The sequence below is a fragment of the Eptatretus burgeri genome, chromosome 2 (assembly GCF_056783735.1).
Source record: "Eptatretus burgeri isolate ZD-2024b chromosome 2, Ebu_testis_v1, whole genome shotgun sequence".
Classification (NCBI taxonomy): Eukaryota; Metazoa; Chordata; class Myxini; order Myxiniformes; family Myxinidae; genus Eptatretus; species Eptatretus burgeri.
The window spans coordinates 154,906,373-154,925,623 of NC_140962.1; the positions used below are offsets into that span (position 1 = coordinate 154,906,373).

Consider the following 19,251-nt stretch of genomic DNA (forward strand, 5'->3'; position numbering starts at 1 on the left):
ATGAGAATCACTTGACCACAGGTGATGCTCTACCCCCTCACAGATTCATCGCACATAGGCCTTCTTGTCCACACTTAGCGCACGTACAGTTTTATGCCTCAACTCCCTGAACAGCTCAGCTCTGCTATTCAGCCTGGCCCTGCGACTCTGGTCAATGGTATCCAGTGTCCCTTGAGAGACAAAATTCTTCTTTGGGTCATTCCGTGCCAACTCACCTAAGAGTCCCCAGGTCACCTCCTCACATTTTGCTGGAAAAATTCTTAAATGTAGGTCTATATGCCTCTACCCACCATGCAAAAGATTAGCTTTCAATTCCTCATAGTTTAAGAAATATCTATCTCTAGAGACCTTTGAAATTTGGCCCTAAATATGCCAAATGTGAAAAACACATTTTTTTCCAACTTCGGTGGCTTATAATTTTATTATGGACTCCTCTAGAAAGCTAATATTGCAAATATTTACTAATTGGCATCCAAATTTTTGAATTATGGCATCAGATAGCTTCTGGGATGCATATTTCTCACTCTAAAAGAAGCTAAAAATGGCTTTTTGGCCAAAACGAGCTAAAATAAGGTGAAACTATAGGAGCCCTCCTGAAAATATGGAACAACTAAGAATTTTTTCCTCATTACGCAATGATTATCGGGTCATTATCTATCCATAGATACATTTTTGCTGGGATAATACAGTTAGGTGATGAATTATAAAAGTTTTAACATTAGCCTTTGCCTCCGAGGGCTCTAAAATGGACCAATTTCATCCCCTGGTTTGACCATGTGGCTCGGGGTTTAGGATCTTCATTTTTTTTTCTAAAGATTGCCTCTTATAGGATGTGTCTACTGACCGAATAATTTTATCTAACGCCCATGGCTTCATCGTAAAGTAAATTTTTATTTACATGCACGTTTTTTTAATAATTATTCACAAGTTTATAAATCTTAAATGGAACTATCCAGGAAAGAGTTACTGCAGAATTTTATAAACTGGTATACAAAATTTCAGATTGTGGCATCAGAATGTCTCCAGAAAGTACATTCTCCGAGTTTTAAGGAAGTCAAATATGGCAATTTGGCCCACTTGGTACAAAACAAGGTGAACTTGCAGGGGTGCGCATGAGGCTAAATTATGCTTCTTCTTAGACATTAGTGATAAGGATGTTATTTATTCATAAGTACATGCTAATGATTACTTTCGTAAGTGATTGCAAATTATAAATTAGAACAAATTTGATTAGTTGAGTAGCAGCTTTTTTATTTACAGATATACAGACAATGAATATTTGTAATTTTTAAACCTTAGAAAACTCTTTAATGACCTTTCATCTTTTATGACATTCATTATCATGATTATCTAGCACTCAGAGGCACAGAATTTTACATCTTAGAAAACAGGTCTTGAACATGCTTCAAGTCATGCTGTGACAGTTGGTACTGACGTCCACCAGATTTTATGTCAGGGGCCTCAACCACACAAAGAATGTCGAGTCATGGTGCCCAGCATTGATCTTTATTTTTTTCTGGAGGCCATGAGAATGTGTTACCCCTTCCTTGCTTCATGAAGTTCACAAACACATCATTTTCATCCTCGATTCTTGTGACTTCTTCTCCAAAGCAGCAACTTGTTTTAGCCCAACCTTCCTTGTATACTAGGTCTTGTGACACTCCTGGTCTAATTTGGTTCCAACAGTGCATCTACTTATCAAACTTGTGCCACTGGGCCCAGGTTTTTCTGCATCCATTTACTTTGTTTCCTCCTCTCCTTTGTTCTCCAAACAGACAAACAGACAGACAGGTTGACTGTGCTGCTCCAAGTGTTGCGACAGACCATTACTCCATCTAGTGGTGTATGTCATAACATGACTTCAAATAGAGAACTGTAGGACATGTTTTTTTTTTATTAAAACCCAAGCATATGTTTGGATTATCATTACAAGAATTTATTTTTGAATAAAAAATGTACTTATAATTATTAATTTATGAGAATAATAATCTAAGTTGTAACATAACCTCAGTAGTGTAGCAGCATAGCAAAGCTATTGTGCATTTTGTGATACAAGCACCAAACTTGGCAAAAATGTACATTAATATGTTGCGAACATTTTCAGATATTGGGCCACTTAAAATTCTCTTTTTATGTCCGCCATATTGGATTTCAAAATGGCCGCCACTTGAAATCTACATTTGCTATTATCTCTGGACGTAATGCAGCTATTGACTTGATTCTGGTATCTAAATGTATTTTTTGGGGGGCAAGAAATCCAATGGTACCATTTTCAACTTAATATTATCTATCACAGTCTGTTATATAATTTTATTTGGAAATTATCTAGGCAAATATTGGATTCAACACAATACTTTGAAAAGAATGTCTTAGTTCTGTAAATGTCTTAGGTATAATACTGACATGCTACATGGTCTAGTATTTGAGGCTAGGTGTACTGGTATCTGAGGCTAGGTATATATACCGGTACTGAAGATACGTGTACATAAACAGTGTCATGTTAACAAGTTCAGCATTGCCACAAGTACATGTATGTTGTTGACTCATCGTCATGTGCAGTCCCCTTCACACACACAGAGGGCTGTGCACTGAAGGGCAGCCTTTTTGCACTTGCAGCACCTCACACACCCTTTCTTGCACTTGCAAGAAACCAGCTCAATGCAGCTGTGAGCTGCCTCAGTTAGCCTGGTCCAGTAAGGTGTGTACTGTCCTTCTCCAGTCCTTGACCAACCCCAGTTGGTTGGTGGAGGGAGCTCTGGTGCTGGCAGCAGTATCTGACCCCACACATGTCCACCTTGATACACTGCCCTCTTGACATGTTCCTCCAGAGCTGCCTTCGTTGGAGGGATGAGCTGCACATTGTTCTTCCTTGCGAAGAGTTTCCTCCTGGCCTTGTCAATGACTGTGCATTTGCTGGTTCGATCATACAACAGGATCACGAACCTCTCGATGATGCGCATTGCATCGTCTGGTATGTCACGAGGTGCAGAGGACAGCAGCAGCAGCGCCTCAGTGAGTTCTGGCAGTACCGTCCAGACTGCCCACGCAGTCTTCTTGCCATGTCTATGAAAACTAGACACAGTGTCGCCTCCAGTTAGAGCGTGGAACATTGGCAGTGCACGAGCCTTCTCTCGTCCCAATCCAGCTGCTATTTCGTGTGCTGCTAGGTATCGGAAACTCTGGCCTGTTCCGAATGCCAGCCACAGTTTGTCTTCTGGTTGCAACTCCTGTGCCAGGGACACTGCCAGCACCACAACATCGGTATCTACAGTCCAGATGAGTATTGCATGGTGTCCATGCCGGACTGCGTGAGATGCATGCAGCAACATCCGACTGTCAGCTTCTTCATGGTTACATGGGGCGAGTGAGGTCAGATCTGGTAGTAGTGGCTTGCTGAGCACTGCCTCTCCATCAGTAATGACGAGTTGCTTGTCCTCCTGGTCAAACCATTCCATGAGAGTTGCTGAGAGGAACCTGAACAGCTCAGTCTTGTTGCTGTCCACTCGTAGGAAGTTCTGCCAGTTTCCTGGTTTGGCTGCGGCAGCCACCACACATCTCCGCACACCTTGTCCCCGCTTTGCACGTGTACTACCTTTCAATGAATCAGCAAGGTAAGTATCCCAGACCAGATCCAGGCGTGACACTGTTTGCAGCTTCGTGGACATATATGGGATGAAGATCTGTTGTGCATACTTTTCAAAGGTCTTTGATGCAGCCAGCTTCAGCATCTGGATGATGGCTGCTCCATCAAGCACAATACAGGTCGTGACAGGAGTCTCTGTCTTTGCGTCGGAGACTTCTTCCAAGCATGTGAGGAGATCACTCTTGGTACCAGTGCAGAGGCTTCCACCATCAGACAATGCAGGAGGACATGCCTGATTCTCATGACAAAAGAACTCCTCAAGGTTTCCATCCCTCCTCTGGCAGCCAATGTACAGGCGTGCGAAGGGTTCATGGCCATTCTTGATGGAGGCGAGCTGTTGCTGACCTATGCTCTGGCTTCTTGGAGTGGAAGTGCTGAACACCTTCAGGTTGTTACGAGGAATGGGTGCGTCCACTGCCTTTGCTCTGTCCAACAGACACTCTCTGGTGAAAGCCTCGAACTGCTCTTGGCCAATCCTCTTGGCATTCATCACAGTCTCCACAGCAGCAGGATCTGCGATCTCCTTTGTGTCCAGTTTGCCTACATCCTGACTCTCCTCCTCAAATGCGTTGCCCATCTCCTCTATGACACCGACGAGAGAGCAAACATCTTTCACAAATTAGGCCTGTACACTTGGCGTCTGATCATGATGACGTGTGTCTGCTGTTTGCCATCTCCAGTGTCGGTTCCCATCCTGGAATTCTTCGATCACCCTGGCAACTTCTGGTCCCGCAACCATCCAGCGACGTAGGGCACTAGGGTTGTCAGTGAGCCCAACTGCTCCACCGTCTCCTTTGATGCAGGCATTATTCTGCTCATGTGCCTGGTCAATCGGGATTGAAGAGAACACCCTCTGTGTTTTCTGAACGGTGAAGTGGCTTTCCCTGAATTTCCTGGCTACATCTGGGTGTTTGATGGTGAGTTCGGCCATGTCCTTCAGGTGCACTGGTATCCACCTGGCATAGTGGGTGTGATCCAGTGCATGGAACCAGGGGACCAGCTCTGTTAGAGCATCGAGGTACATCATTAACGATCCCTGCCTGAGAGAACGCACATACACTAGAACCAACAGTTCTAGTTCCAGCACGGTTGCCCAGTAGTGAAACTGGGGGATGTCTTCTCCTCTCTGGCAACACCAGTCTTCAAACTCCGGAAGGTCCTCTGCATCCCTGGTTTCTCCCAGACAGTAGTGGTTGTAGGCACGGTGTTGCAGGATGTACAGTGCTGCTGCAGTCACTTGATGTGCTCTTCTTGTGCGCAAGACAAGACATTTCAAGTGGCGGCCATTTTGAAATCCAATATGGCAGAGATAAAGAGAGAATTTCAAGTGGCCCAATATCTGAAAATGTTCACAACATATTAATGTACATTTGTGCCAAATTTGGTGCTCGTATCACAAAATGCACAATTCTTTTGAATATTTGGGCTAAGCCGCCCCACTACAGTTAATGCCCCCTGCATATTCACCATTTTTGGTCAAAGTGGCATTTTCAACTTCCTGCAGATACAAACATATGCATTTGTCAGGCATTCTGATAACAGATCCTTAAATTTAATATGCCAGTTTATAAATATCTGCAGTATCACTTTGCTCGAGTGTTCAGTTTCAGATTTATAAGCTCATGAATATGAAAAAAGTGAATAATTATAAAAAACGTGCATGTAAATAAAAATTTATTTTAATATGAAGCCATGGGCGTTAGATAAAATTATTCAGTCAGTAGACACATCTTATGTGAGGCAATCTTTAGAAAAAAAATTAAGATCCTAAACCCCTAGCCACATGGTCAAACCAGGAGACAAAATTGGTCCATTTTAGAGCACTCTGAGGCAAGGGCTTATGGTAAAACTTTTATAATTCATCAGCTAACTGTATTATCCCAACAAAAATGTATCTATGGATACATAATGACCCTAATGACACTGTGTTATGAGGAAAAAATTCTAAGTTGTTCCATATTTTCAGGAGGGCTCCGATAGTTTCACCTTATTTGAGCTCGTTTTGGCCCAAAAGCAATTTTTAGCTTCCAAAAGAGTGAGAAATATGCATCCCAGAGGCTATCTGATGCCATAATTGAAAATTTTGGATGCCAATTAGTAAATATTTGCAATATTAACCTTCTGGAGGAGTTCATTATAAAATTATAAGCCCCTGAAGTTGAAAAAAAAATGCGTTTTTCACATTTGGCATATTTGGGGCCAAATTTCAAAGGTCTCTAGAGATAGATATTTTTTAAACTATGGGGAATTGAAAGATAATCTTTTGCATGGTGGGTAGGGCCATATAGATCGACATTTAAGAATTTTTCCAGCAAAATCTGAGGAGGTGACCTGGGGAGGTTTTTGAAATTTAGGTGAGTTGGCACGGAATGACCGCTTTGCCCTCCGGTGTGTTCCAAGACATCTACTGGCAACATTTAAGGACGGTGGTCTTGAAGGCGCTCCAGAACTCTTCAGGATCCCACAAAGCAGCCAGACCCCCCAACTCTCCACTCAGCCTGTTTGCAAACTCCTCAGCTACCCTCTCATCCTTGAGCTTGCCAACATCCAGCTTCGGCTGGGATGGTACCATTCTCCTGAATTTAAGGTGCAACTTAAGAGTTGCTACATCAAGCCAGTGGTCAGTGTTGAGAAACTGAGCTCTCCGGTCGACCCTGCAGTTCTGGATCATCCTCCAGTGACCGTCAACGAGCACATGGTCAATCTCCTTTGCCCCACCACCAGTGTTGGAATACCAAGTCCAGCGATGAGTCTTTGAGCACTGAAACCATGAACCGGCCACACAAAGTCCATGACTTCTTGCAAAATCGAGTAACTTAGTGCTATTCTGGTTCACTGTTCCAGACCCATGGGGACCAACACAGATCTCATCACCATCCCTATCAGTTCCAGTTGATGCATTGAAATCCCCCAAGACTAGAAGAGTATCTCGCCTGGGGTATTGATCAACCACAGACTCGAGCGTGGCATAGAATGCGTCCTTCACAGTGAGATCACTCGCCTCAGTCGGAGCATAAACAGAGACCAGGGAAATACAGTTAAATCACTCGGACAGAGGAGAACAAGAGCTTTCCAAACATGTCACTCGATGCTGCCTCTTTAATTACAGTAATTACCCAATTTTCTCGTTCCATCAATTTGTGTCCGACTTCTCGTTACATTCGTTATCAGATTTCTCCAAACATCCCGATCCTGCTCTGCTTCCCAAAACTCTGGCAGAGACAACTTGGTTGCGCCCTTCACCCCATCCATCCAGCACATACAAGATCTGCCTCTTCTTCTTCTTCCTTCAACCGTACCCAGCATTGTTGACATCTCCAGTCTTCCATTTTCTCCATGCATGATGTGTCAAAAGTATTCCAGTTTCTGTTTTATCGATGCTTCCAATGTCCATGGTGATCCAATTTCTTCAAGCACTTATTTCTTTGTTCTTATTGCAGTCCATGGAATGTTTAACATTAGTCTCCAACACCATATTTCAAAACTGTGAATCTTTTCCATTTGTTTATTTTTCACGGTCTACGACTCGCATCCATACATTGCAATTGGAAATACCAGAGCATTCACCAGACTCCTGTTGGTTTGTTTTGTCACATCTTTATCTTTCCAGATCTTTGTCAATCCTGACATCACCTTGTGACAGCAGCTACTGTTAAGATGTCGCAGGCCACGATGAATAACGACAGATGAACCATGGGTTGAATTACAAAAGCTTCATTCACGAGAGATGACAAGAAACAGAATATTTGTTCCTCACTTGATATCTATCTTCTGATTCACTTGATATCCATCTTCTTCTCCTCCTCTTCCCTTTATAAGGGGTGAGGTCCAATAGTACCAATCTTCAGCCATCTCTTGACCATGATACTCCTCCACTTCCCTCTGTCTTCAGCCAACTCTCTCCACTCTCCAACCCACGTGTACCTTTCGGATATCCCTCCTCACACAATCCTCACAACTCAACCGTGGTCTACCTCTTTTCCTTATGCCTTGCTCCCTCAACCTATCCACTCTCTTTGCCATTCTCTTCCACCATCGACACCAAATGTCCAGCCCACTTCAGCCAGCTTTATTACCAATCTCCCCGTCAAGCTCATCTGCACACCAGTCTCCTCCCTTTGTTCATCCATCCTCCTTCTATCCATCTCCTCACTGCCATGATCCTCCTGACCCAATTGTTCTCACAAACCTGCAACCTCTGTTGTTGTCTCTCCGTCAGTGCCACCGTTTCCAGACCATAAAGGTAGGCTGGTGTTGCACATGACATCAGAACCTTCCCTTTCAATTTTCTTGATATATTTCTGTCTGCCATGACTCCCTCTACCCTCCTCCACACATTCGTACCAACCTGAATCCTCCTCTGCACCTCTGCCTCAGACTTACCTTCGCCGGTCATTGTTCCCCCCAGATACTCAAACCTATTTCACTGCTTGATCTCCTTCCCTTCCAACCTGATATTAATTTATTTTCTCTGCTGCCTGACCCACATCACCTCGGTCTTCTCCATACTCATCCTCAGCCCATGCTTCTCAAATGCCTCCTTCCACTCCCCATTTACTCTCCCCAACAACAGGCAGATCATCTGCATACAACATCCTCCCTGAACACCTTTCGTATTTACCCTACTGCTTACCAGCTCAATCACCATAATAAACATGAGTGGGCTGGGAGTGCTTCCTTTCCTTAAACCGATGTTCACGCTGAACTCCTTCGACATCCCAGGACCAACCAAGACTCTTCCATGAAGATCCCATCCATTTTCCCCCTACCCTTTCTAAAACCCTTTGCTCTTCGCCGATCTCAATCTCCACATTCTTCCTTATCCTCCCATCCAGAATCCTCTCTCGTACCTTCATGATGTGACTCAGGAGTGTAATGTCCTTGTACTTCCCTGGATCTTGAACATTGACCTTCCTCTTCAATATCGATACAATATTGGCCTTGTCTTCCAATCCTCTGGAAATGAACCCTCTCTCAGAAATATTCAGCAGCCTCTTCATCCAACTGATTCCGACTTCTCCCACAGCAACTATCATCTCTGTTCACACCTCATCAATGCCTGGCACTCTTCCCTTCCTCATCCTTTGTTTTTTTGCTTACTTTCTAGACCTCCTCATCCATGATCTCCAGTATCTCCACTTTACCCTCCACATAAATGTCACATTCAAGTTGTTGTTGTTGCTGATCTTCAGAGAAAGATCTTGTGATATATTTTTTCATATCACAGGAATGAAAGGGTAACAGACAAACCATGACGAATCTGCAATCATTCGGTGATCAGAAAAACCAGATGGACTCGTACGTGTTCTTTTAACTACACGTCGATTTACTATTCCTTGGTCGACGTACAATCTATCCAATCTAATTTTTTTTTGAGCAACAAACCAATGCATATTGACGGCTGTTAGGATTTTGCAACCGCCAGACATCTCTATGGTTATATCTTTGCACAAGTTGTGCCAAGGACCTTGCACTGAGTGGATGGGGCTCAGGAGTGTTGATGTCAATCCGAGGATTGAGGGTGTCAGTTATAATCGCCCCATACATACCAGCACAGTCAAGTCAACAGTGCTTAAGAAACGGCCAACCTTGGGAAAAAATAGAGCCCTTCATTGCTGTCAATGGGGCAATACACATGAACAATCATAATCTTTTGATTCCCCCCCCACCCCCCCAAAAAAAAATAAAAATCCAATGGGACCATACTCAGTGTTGGTGCTGCTGAAGCAGTCTCCTGGGATATTGGGCACAATCCTGAACAGGTCACCACTCTGACACAGGATACTCATCAAGGCAAGCCGGTACTCATTTTGCTGACTTCAGAAGGATGACAGGCTGAGTCAACCCCACCTGGTATTAATTCAATAGCCAAGCAGGATTTGAAATCAGGACCCTTGGATCCCAAGCCCATCACACTAATGTTGAAACAAACTCTGAACCTTCAATACTATCAGAATATTTATTCAACACACAAGACACATTAATATGCGCATCGGAGATTCTGGACAATACATACGAGTTCCAGATCTCTCAAACAAGTTGAGAATCCCAAGTTCTTATATACTTTTCAGTGAGACACAGTTCTTTATAATTTTCAAGGCTAATGTCACAGTTTGTCAGGTTGATGTATTTGCAGATGGAAATCATTTTCAGCTTTACGCAGCAATAAGCATTATTTGTAGGAAATGTATAATATATATTTCAGGACCGGATGTGCAGTTTTCCTCCGAATTCAGGAATGAAGTCAACGCTGCAATCCTTTGGGTGCCAAGATGGATCACATACAATTTATGGTTTGGGAAGGAGAAGGTTCAACTTCCTTTAAACAGACTAGGGAATATCAAGCAAGGAGGTACATCTGGACAGTTACTTAAACCTAACATTCCTTTATCCAGCTTGCTGGTACCTTCTTATTTATCATGTCATAAAATCCTTGAACATATATTTAAATAATAAGAAATGCTGAATCTGTCTTATTGGAAGGCCACTCTGCTCATTATAGCTTTCCTGGTCAAAGTTGATCCTTCCATACAAAGAAAAGATATGATGATATTAATTTAAAATATGATGAATTCCCAGGCTGAGTTAACATCAGTGGCAGTAGATATAGGAGACCAGTCCTGATCTTGCATTGGTGTTGACCCAGCTCTCTAAGAATTGCCAGAGGGATGTTAACTCTCACAAGCATATGATCAAACGTACCAATTGGAGCAGAGGATGAGCAGGAGACATTTGCAGGGAATTTTGGCATCACCAAGTCCAGAAGGGTAGATTCTCCAATGGTAGAAATCCATGTCAGAAAATTCACAGATTGAGTCAGTCCCATGGAGTCACAGAAGTCCTTTCTTGAATTGCAGTAGAGTTGTCACTGTTTAGAGGACAGTACAACACACAAACAAACAATAAGTGGGAGTGGAGGGGAAGTTGCAGCCAGAGATGCTCCTGGGGGTGGATTGGGAAAGATACTTCTGGGGATCAGAACGAGGGAAGTGAGAAATTTGATTATTGATGCGAAGTGCAATTCTGCCACTGCAGCAGGGTTCGGGCCTCTTAAAACAGAGGAGACAATAGCCGAGGAGAGACATCAAAGAGTCAGGGATGTCCTGTGGGCAGAAAGATTCTGTAAATAGAAAATATCCGGTTTATCGGGAGTGTCCTGGATTGAGAGATCTGTCAGATTGAAGTAGGGACTTCAGATGATTGAGGTCTTCAAAGTGAGGGATGGGGTACGAAGCAATGTTGGTTGGGTCAGGATGAAAGGGAAGCTTTTCATGGGGCAGAGTGAGTGGGAGGATTTGAGAGGGCATGGTGAGGAGGGAGGTTTGATTGGTTGAGATGAGGGGGGAAAGATTGAAGGAATGAGGAGAGGGGGAAGGATTGAGAGAGTGGGGTGAGAAGGGATGCAGAAAGGGGGGACATTAAGCTTTGAGGAAGTAGAGGAGGGGGAAGCTAAAAGAGTGGACATTAAGGGAAGGGTTGCTGATTCCAAATTCCGAAATTGGACAAACTGAGAGAATGATCATAGGATGGGAGGTAGGAATTTTTGTTGAAGGCATGGAGAAGGCATAGTGTCAGGTCAGGTTCGATCTGTGACCTGCTACAGGTACCATGTAAACCTGTACTAACCTGTTCCATGGTCGGGTTGTCGGCGACTAAACCGTCTCCCCCACCAGGTTTTCTGGTGAGGAGGGTGTTTGGATATGGACACCCAGCAGGATTAAAAACAAAACCTGTCAAAGGGCGGAGGAGCTCCTTGTGAGCCAACGGCCATCCATATCTAGTGCCCAACTGTGTCTGCGGACGTCCTCCTGCAGTTGGGTCACTTCTTATTAGGAGGTTGGTGGCAGGATTTGCACTCCGGCCACCGTAAAACCCTTCATTCCGCAAAACGCAAAAACGCAAAAAAATCTGAAAACCCACTCCGTGGGAGTACCTCCTGTGCAGCTTCCCTTCGCAGGGCAGCTCACCGGATGACGGGATTGGGGCAAAGCCTTCGGGACCCCCAATCTTTGATAGGAGGGAAACCACGGGGTAACATCCCTGGGTCAGATTGCGGGAGAGTGTGTCGGAGTGGTGCTGAGGTGTCGTCCACCAGACGGCGGTCTCCTTGGGTTAACCTGAGGCGGTCCCTTCGGGTGGGTGCCTGGAATGTCCTATCCCTAAGAGAGGATGATCACCTGTCTCTGTTATCATCTGAGCTCAAGCGTTTGGACATCGGGATTGCAGCTCTCTCTGAGGTTCGGAGACCGGATTGCGGCGAGGTAATGGTGGGTGGTTACACCTACTATTGGTCTGGTCGCTCTGATGGTTACCATACCCAAGGAGTTGCTGTAGCTGTGTCCAATAAGCTAACCCCAATGATAATTGAGGTAACACCGGTCAACAAGCGTATTATGAGACTAAGGATTCGTCACTCCTTAGGTGTCATTTCCCTGGTCTCTGTTTATGCTCCGACTGAGGCGAGTGATCTCACCGTGAAGGATGCATTCTACGCCACACTCGAGTCTGTGGTTGATCAGTGCCCCAGACGAGATACACTTCTAGTCTTGGGGGATTTCAATGCATCGACTGGAACTGATAGGGACGGTTATGAGGTGTGTGTTGGTCCCCATGGGTCAGGAACTATGAACCAGAATAGCACTAAGTTCCTTGACTTTGCAAGAAGTCATGGACTTAGGGTGGCTGGTTCATGGTTTCAGCGCCCACAAGCTCATCGCTGGACTTGGTATTCCAACGCTGGCGGTGTGGCAAAGGAGATTGACCATGTCCTCATTGACGGTCGTTGGAGGATGATCCAGAACTGCAGGGTCTACCGGAGTGCTCAGTTCCTCAATACTGACCACAGGCTTGTTGTAGCAACTCTAAAGCTGCACCTTAAATCCTGGAGAATGGTACCATCCCAGCCGAGGCTGGATGTTGCCAAGCTCAGGGATGAGAGAGTAGCTGAGGAGTTTGCGAACAGTCTGAGTGGACACTTGGGGGGTCTGGGTGCTTTGGGAGGTCCTGAAGAGTTGTGGAGTGCCTTCAAGACCACCGTCCTTGATGTTGCCGGTGGATGCCTTGGAGCTCACCGCAGGGCAAAGAAGAATTTTGTCTCTCAAGGGACACTGGATACCATTGACCAGAGTCGCAGGGCCAGGCTGAATGGCAGAGCTGAGCTGTTCAGGGAGCTGAGGCGTAAAACTGTACGTGCACTGAGGGTGGACAAGGAGGCCTATGTGCGAGGAATCTGTGAGGGGGTAGAGCATCACCTGTGGACAGGTGATTCTCGTCCCGCTTACAGGGGAATTCGCGCATTACGTTCATCCAAGCCCATCCCTCAGAGCACTACAGTTCGAGCAGAGAGTGGTAGGCTCTTGACAGAGGAGTCTGAAGTGAAGGCCCGCTGGGCCGGTTACTTTGAGCGGTTGTACCAGGCTGATCCCCCAACTCTCGAGTTGGACGTCAATGGTGTTACAATCCCTGTTGCTGACCCTCGAATCAACTGTGGTCCACCTACGCTTGTGGAAACACGGGCTGCGGTGAACCAGTTGAAACGGGGCAAAGCTCCAGGGATCTGTGGCATCCATGCTGAACTTCTCAAGGCTGGTGGAAATGCTGCACTCGTGTCGTTGCATGCAGTTTTGTGCTCTGCCTGGAACACAGGCATCATCCCAACTGACTGGAAGAGGGGCCTTGTTGTCCCTCTCTGGAAAGGGAAGGGTGATCGCCAAGACTGCAACAACTACCGAGGGGTGACGCTGCTCTCAGTGCCGGGCAAGGTCTTTGCTCGGATAATTCTTGATAGGGTTCGCCACCATCTGCTTGAGCACCAGCGTCCAGAGCAGTCAGGCTTTACACCAAAGAGGTCAACGATTGACCGTATCCTTGCTCTTCGTGTCCTCACCGAACGCAGACGAGAGTTTCGGCAGGGGCTGCTTGCAGCCTATGTTGATCTCTGTAAAGCGTTCGATTCAGTGAATCGGGATGTCCTCTGGAGGATTCTTGGTCTTCGTGGGGTGCCACCAAAACTGATCGATCTGATGTCTGAACTCTACTCTGGTACTGAGAGTGCTGTGAAGTGTGGTGGTACCATCTCTGACTTATTTCCAGTTGTTACTGGAGTTCGTCAGGGATGTGTACTTGCCCCCACACTTTTCAGCACTTGTATGGACTGGATTCTCGGGAGGATGTCGGAGAGATCAAGTTGCGGTGCATCATTTGGGAATGTCAAGATCTCGGACCTTGACTTTGCAGATGATGCAGTCATCTTTGCGGAGACTTTCGACATCCTCTTGGGGGCCCTCGAGGTGCTGAATGAGGAGTCGGAGCCGTTGGGATTACGGGTTTCTTGGGTCAAAACTAAGATCCAGGCTTTCGGTGACATCTTGGATGCTGCTGTCCTGTCTGTGTCTGTTTGTGGTGAGGATGTTGAGGTCGTGGAGAGATTCACTTACCTTGGCAGTGATATTCATGTCTCTGCTGGCTGCGAGTCAGAGGTCAATAGACGTCTGGGTCGGGCCTGGGGAGTCATGGATTCACTGGATCATGGGGTGTGGCGCTGCCGGTACCTGTGCGGGAGGACGAAAGTCCGAGTCTTCAGGTCCTTGGTACTTCCAGTCTTGCTCTATGGGTGCGAGACTTGGACTCTGACCAAGGATCTGAGACGGAGACTTAATTCCTTTGGTACCAGGTCTCTTCGGAGAATCCTTGGCTATCGCTGGTCGGATTTTGTGTCCAACGAGCGGTTGCTGAGAGAGACTCGGATGAGATTTGTTACCTGCATAGTCCGTGAGCGTCAGTTGCGGCTGTATGGACATGTGGCTCGTTTTCCTGTCTCTGATCCTGCTCACCAGATTCTCTCAGCGAGGGAGTCTCATGAGTGGAGGAGGCCAGTGGGTCGACCACGTGCCTCATGGTTGCAACAGGTTGACCATCATCTCAAGGAGATGGGGATGGGCCTGGCATCTGCCTGCGGGATGGCCAGACGGAGGCCCCTGGAGTACCGGCGGAAAGTGGACGCAGCGACGTGCTGTTCTGGCACATGCTTCCATACCTGACCTGACCTGCATGGGGAAGGGTGGAGCTGGACATATGGCAGGAGTATTGGTAGACCAAGCATTTAGCTGACAGATTTTTGTTAAACATATTGTTGCGAATTCATGCCCGCCGGCATGCGATCGGTCGCTCGACTTGAATGGCGGCCGCCTCGCCCACTCTTCTTCTCTTCTAAACAGAGACTCTTCTCGAACTCCTCCCAGCTCAACTTCTCCCGAACTCCTCTCAAACTCCTCCCAGCTCAACTCACGCGAACTCCTCTCAAACTCCTCCCAGCTCAACTCACAACTCAACTCACCTGCGCGAGTCGCCTTGCGCTCGCATCTTTATAGGTCTCAGGAGGAGCCCATATGCAAATATTCGGATCAAAACGCGATTGCAGGTGGGGCCACGCCACCCTCTGTTCAGCCATTTGTCGGGCAGAAAGGGGGCGTGAAGCATTCCTGATCCGAATTCTGCTCGTGGAGAATCCACTTTCATCGTGCTTGGAGGCGGGGCCATACCGCCCGACGCTTGCCCATTGGACGGAGAAAAAGGGGCGTGAAGCCTTCTGGATCCGAATTCTCCCTCGGAAAGGCCGCCATTTGCGCTCGCGCCTCGATGTGTTTGGCACCGATCGCCGAACGGGCCCAAGACAGCCCGACGTTCAGTGTTCACAGGTGGTGCAGTTGGTAGTTGGGGCGGTCGTGGTTGTTGTGATGGTGGCATGGTTGGCGTTGTGGTTAAGGTGGTTGTTGTAATGGTGGTTGAGATGTGGTTGGTTCAAAATACGACAGAAAAGAAAAACGGCTATCTCAAAGCGTCGCAGCCCGGATGAATCACACATATTCCCTCGATACAACGGGTTTGGGCTAACTACACATGGACTTATCGAGATATCTCACCTGAGGACTCTTCATGGTGTAATGCGAATTTCCACAACCGTAACAATATTTTGTGAAGAAGAATAAGAAGAGTAATATGTCCTTGTGAAGAAGAATAACATGTGGATAAATCCTGAAGGAGAAATAAGGGAAGTAAAGCATTTTTAAATGTTTCACAAAGATTTTAAAGGAAGAAGCAATTCCTTCGACAGATATATTGGGAAAAGGGAGATGTAAAGAATGATGTACAGGAAGTACAAGCACAAGTAAACTCAGGCAGATTTGGGATGGTTTTTTGGGGTGAAAAATAAAGTTATTTATTTATTTATTTTTAAAATTGAGGATTGGAAATAGGAAAATGTTAAGGAGGTAGAAGGAAAATATTTGGTAATAAAGAAGCAAAGCGAGGACTACAGAGACAAAAGGGACACAGAATTGTCGTAGTCGTTATCCGATGAGTGACTGAAGTCGGCCTTGATCAACGCTAAAACGAATTTGACAAATTAAGCACAAACAAGGTATGATTTAACATGGAATATTGGACGGGAAATATAAACAAGACATTGACGATTATATCACAGAAAAACCCGACAAATCCGGTTTGGAAAACTTTAACATTAACGAGTTGAAAGCAGCAGCTGTAGATTTGATCAATACCTGAAAACAACCCCAAATTATAACAGGAATGTTGTTAACAACATTCCCCTTTATGTTCGTATAGATCAATGTGAAAAGTAAATGTAAAACAAGGTCGATTCAAAATCTCGAGCGATTTCGTCATCTCCCACTTCATCACTAAAAATAGCGGATAGGTAAAGCTCCATGAAAAAAAAAGAACACAAAAGGTCATTCATCATGGGGAAAAAAATGATATGTAATCGGAACCCTTCAGGAAAAGACCTTTATCATGAACTTGGTTATAAGACCCCTGGTTAAGTAGTTTAAGAGAAGATCACGGGACAGACACACGGAGAAACAAACAGAATAAGCGTATTTTTATATGATAATGTTTTTTAATATTATTATTGTCACTCGCAGATACCCGTCTACGACGGGTACGTGGGACAGGACGGATCACAATATTCGGTTACGGTAGTTTCTTTGGATGTTTTGCGCCGCATTCAACAGCTCAGTTCATATTTGTGATGAGTCCGGGTGCCCATGGTAGAGTTTGAGACCGGTCGCTTTCGATTGTTGGCTTTGACACATACTGCCGGATGAGTAACACGAATGATTTGACATATTCATCGTTTCTATATTACCTCCATCAACAGATTTACAACATGGCAGGATAAACGTCACAAACGCTGAGTTGAACAAATGTCCTGATCTCATGGACTTAGTTAAGTAAAGCATGTCGTCTGGGACACGGCCGTAGGTGTGCCGCCGAACGCTGCTGATTGTGACGTCATTGATTATTCCCTCTTTGAAAATTCTATCTCTATTCCATTTTTTGAATCCGCTATCACCTGCGTAAATACATGGAACACATAATGTGAAGATTTCGGAAGTATGAACAGAATATATTCGGAGAAAAGTGTGTTAGAAGTTCCAGGCTTACGCCCATTATATTATGATTATCATGATTATTATTATTATTATAACTGGCAGAGTACCCACCCAACATGTGATCTTGTTCCAAGTGTGCAACACCTTCTTCTGGGACATCCCTTTATCTGGGCGGTGAATAGACAACAGCCATCCTATGGGCCATCTTGTTCCAAGCATGCAGCATGCCCTTTTGACACGTACCTTAATTTGGGCAGTGTACAGGCAGTATCCATCATAATGGTAATCTTGATAATAATTTGTAATTAATCTAAATGTGGCATTATTGGTAGGGTTAAACACTTTTGCAGGCCACTGTAATTCAGCTGAGAACGAACGAAGTGAGGTCAATGCCGTTTATTCCTGATAAGTGAAACACCTTGAAATCCATACCGACAGAAAACAGACTTTTTGGAATGCTGGCCACATTTTCCATCCAATCATCATGTAACTTCGTGGCCACTTTCTCGAACCTCATTTTAATATTAACACCATGTAAGAATAGCTCGGGCTTTGGAAATATCTGAGACTAAAGCCGCACACATAGAAGAGAGGACAGTCGATAACCCCAACATGGTGGCTGTTAACGTGATTAACAAAACTCATTTTTGGCAAACTTCAAATGAGCCTCTTGTATGGAAACGATGCAAAACAAAATCTGGCGACACTATGAGAATATTCGACACATCTACTGTAGATGTCACATGTACGGTGATAACTGATGCCCAGCAAATGGGAAATTGTGTAATTACCCCCCCCACTCCCACCTCAACCTCCGCTTTACACCTTAAACCCATCTCCCATTAAACCCCACCCAATAAACCTCCCCCTTTACCCCTCCATGCTAGCACCCCCTTGACCCCGACCCCCACCCCACACCCCTGATACTCAAATCCTGTTCATTGAGATGTTTTATTTATTTATCCTTTCTACAAACTTCTCTTTCCATGATCCATGGGGCAATGACTTATTGAATGGGAGTTTCGACTATTGTTGGTCACGTAACCTTCAACCTGTTCATTTTCAGGTTATTTAAATAAATACCCTTTAACCTGGAACAAAGAACCTTCTAATATAACTTATTTATCGACAATTTTCGACTGATGGTTCTTTGTTTCATTCCTTGGAGTTTTTGTCTCTTCACAGGTTAAAAAGATGTGAACTGAGCACCAAGTCTGGGCCTATCCTGAGGGGCCTCAACAACATCATCAACTTGAAGATTCTTCAGTGAGTCCTGAACTGTTATTGACGTTTATGTTTTACTTCTCTTTGACTTGACACTGCTTTTTGAATTTCCATCACATGGTTTATAAATAAACTCAATTTTTAAACCAAATATGTGACTTTCAAAATGACTGTAATCTGCCCCAGAATGCTTGATGCGCATGCACAAACTCATCGCAACAGCAGTCGTCGGGGCAGCCGAATGTATATTGTGTATTCCAGGTAAGGATTGTCACCGAAAATGGCTCACAAAGCTTCTAAACGAAGCCAAAAATGCATGGAAAAGCACCTGAGAGAAAGCGTGATGTCTCCGCACAACTAAAAAGTTGGAGATCCTTCTGATCAACTCGTCCAAAAGGTTCATCTTGCAGCCCGTCCGGCAGAAACTCCTGACGATGTAAGCCCATGCAATTCCTGCAGATGGAGCGTTGTACCCGACCTCCTCAATCATCCCTGTCAGTGAGTGGAATTTGAACATTGCAGGATTACCTGGTGTGAACATGGCAGGCTTGGTAATTTATTTAATGGACGTCAACTATTGGAAAGATGGCGCCATTACTGCCAACATTCAGGCCAACTTCCCAGAGGAAGACACCGTGTCTGGTTTGCTTGCATCTTACCACCGATGGGAAGGTGATATCTGGGGCTTGTCAATATACAGGGTAAGTTTTAAATGATAATATTTACTATTAATCATGTTTCAGAGAAAGGGTGTGGGAGTGGAGTGGGGGGCTGTATGGACCTTGAGGGCCATTATGTGTATATATATATATATATATATATATATATATATATATATATATATATATATATATATATAAATATATATATATATATATGTATATATATATATATATATATATATATGTGTATATATATATATATATATATATATATATATATATATATTATCCTGGTGTTGGCGCAGTGGTTAGG

At 44.9% G+C, this 19,251-nt stretch overlaps 1 protein-coding gene across 5 annotated transcripts in view; it reads left to right on the forward strand.

The window, feature by feature from the left end:
* LOC147033635 (NACHT, LRR and PYD domains-containing protein 3-like) overlaps positions 1 to 19,251 on the forward strand; it is a 159,607-nt gene that overhangs the window by 78,757 nt on the left and 61,599 nt on the right. For 4 of the 5 annotated variants that reach the window (XR_015055566.1, XM_085871691.1, XM_085871690.1 and 1 more), the window contains one exon: positions 18,238 to 18,318. Coding sequence is in view for 3 of the 5 variants with exons in the window: in XM_085871691.1 (XP_085727817.1) it covers positions 18,238 to 18,318 (81 nt within the window). In the remaining 2 variants the exon portion in view is untranslated. Of the gene's footprint in view, positions 1 to 18,237; positions 18,319 to 18,537; positions 18,713 to 19,251 lie in introns of all 5 variants that reach the window. The other variant, XR_015055567.1, reaches the window with a different exon arrangement.